The sequence below is a fragment of the Aplysia californica genome, unplaced genomic scaffold (assembly GCF_000002075.1).
Source record: "Aplysia californica isolate F4 #8 unplaced genomic scaffold, AplCal3.0 scaffold00675, whole genome shotgun sequence".
In the NCBI taxonomy this organism is placed as follows: domain Eukaryota; kingdom Metazoa; phylum Mollusca; class Gastropoda; order Aplysiida; family Aplysiidae; genus Aplysia; species Aplysia californica.
Window position 1 is genome coordinate 313,001 of NW_004797945.1, and position 1,369 is coordinate 314,369.

General features: G+C 41.3%; 1 protein-coding gene across 2 annotated transcripts in view; it reads right to left on the reverse strand.

Annotated features, from left to right (window-relative positions):
• LOC101861540 (ras-related protein Rab-5C) overlaps positions 1–1,369 on the reverse strand; it is a 20,766-nt gene that overhangs the window by 8,171 nt on the left and 11,226 nt on the right. For both annotated transcript variants that reach the window (XM_005108287.3, XM_005108288.3), the window contains one exon: positions 1,160–1,311. In XM_005108287.3, coding sequence (XP_005108344.1) covers positions 1,160–1,311 — 152 coding nt within the window. The remainder of the gene's footprint in view (positions 1–1,159; positions 1,312–1,369) is intronic.

Consider the following 1,369-nt stretch of genomic DNA (forward strand, 5'->3'; position numbering starts at 1 on the left):
CAGACAGACAGACAGACAGACAGACAGACAGACAGACAGACAGACAGACAGACAGAGCGAGGGAAAAGGGGGTTAGTCATCATACTGGATATCAAGTGTTTTCTGTTAATGATACCATGGCACATCAGGCCACAGTAAAACTGCTCATCCACTGAATTCATTATTCAATAGCCCTCATCGGTATCATAAACCAGCAGAAATAAAATAAATTGTGTATGTTTAATGCCCCTTGCAATACAGTAAAGATGTGGGGCCTCGGAATTTAATGTCCATCTCCGATAGGACCGGGCCAAATGGGAAACAGCATGAAAAACACCTTTCCTAAGCGCAAGGAAACAAGTTGGACTGAGCTGAGCCTTGAACCCCCAAACCCACATTCACAAGTGCGGTAGCTTAACCGCTGGACTACCCATGCCACCATAAACCAGTATAAATGAATTAATAATTTTCAGAGTAACAAAATAAAAATCAATGTGTTCGGAGGCAGGGAAAGGCATAGACATAAAATAAGTTGTTTTTGGTGTTTCTTTTCTAGAATTTACTCATAGCTACAACATATATGATTTAAACGATTATTGTAGACCGAAGAAAAACAATAGTGAAACTGATTTCATCAGCAAGATAAAAATGTACCCCTGTAGCTCTGCATTATCCTTCTCTTCTATTTCTGCTGAGAGTATATACCTCGGAGACAATAAATTCATGTATTGTCAGATGACCTTCAACATTAAACAACACAGCACCTACAAAGCACCCACACTGAATGCAGAGATCAGTTTCAACCCTCAATTCTTGCCACAAGCCCACATCATACGCATTATGAAAAGGCAAACAGCATTCTTTTTCTTACAGTACTTTAGATAAAAACTGGAAAAACAAAGTGCTCAGACGATAAAATCACTTTGAAAAGTCCCACTTGTAAGTCCCCATCCTCAAGCTATGTTGGCTTGACGGTTAGGTTTTTATGACAAATGAGAACAATAAAATTCCAACTTCACCTAAAACAGAAAGAGACAAGACCATACAAACAGATGCTTTCTTGATTCTAGTTACTTCCATCTCTCTTCCTCCTCCCACCCCCCCCTCCAACCTTCCTAAAGCACTCCTACTAAAAAAAAATGAGTGAGTCACACTTGTCTAGCTTTTATGTCCAACTCACAGCATTGTTTATGTCGTAGACCACAATGGCGGCCTGGGCTCCCCTGTAATACATCGGCGCGAGGCTGTGATACCGCTCCTGGCCCGCCGTGTCCCAAATGTCAAACTTGATGGACTGGCCTTGAGCTTGCACTGTCTGGGTGAGGAAGGCCGCTGGGGGAAAATATTGAAATCACAGAACATGAAGACTATAGAGAACATTACATATATA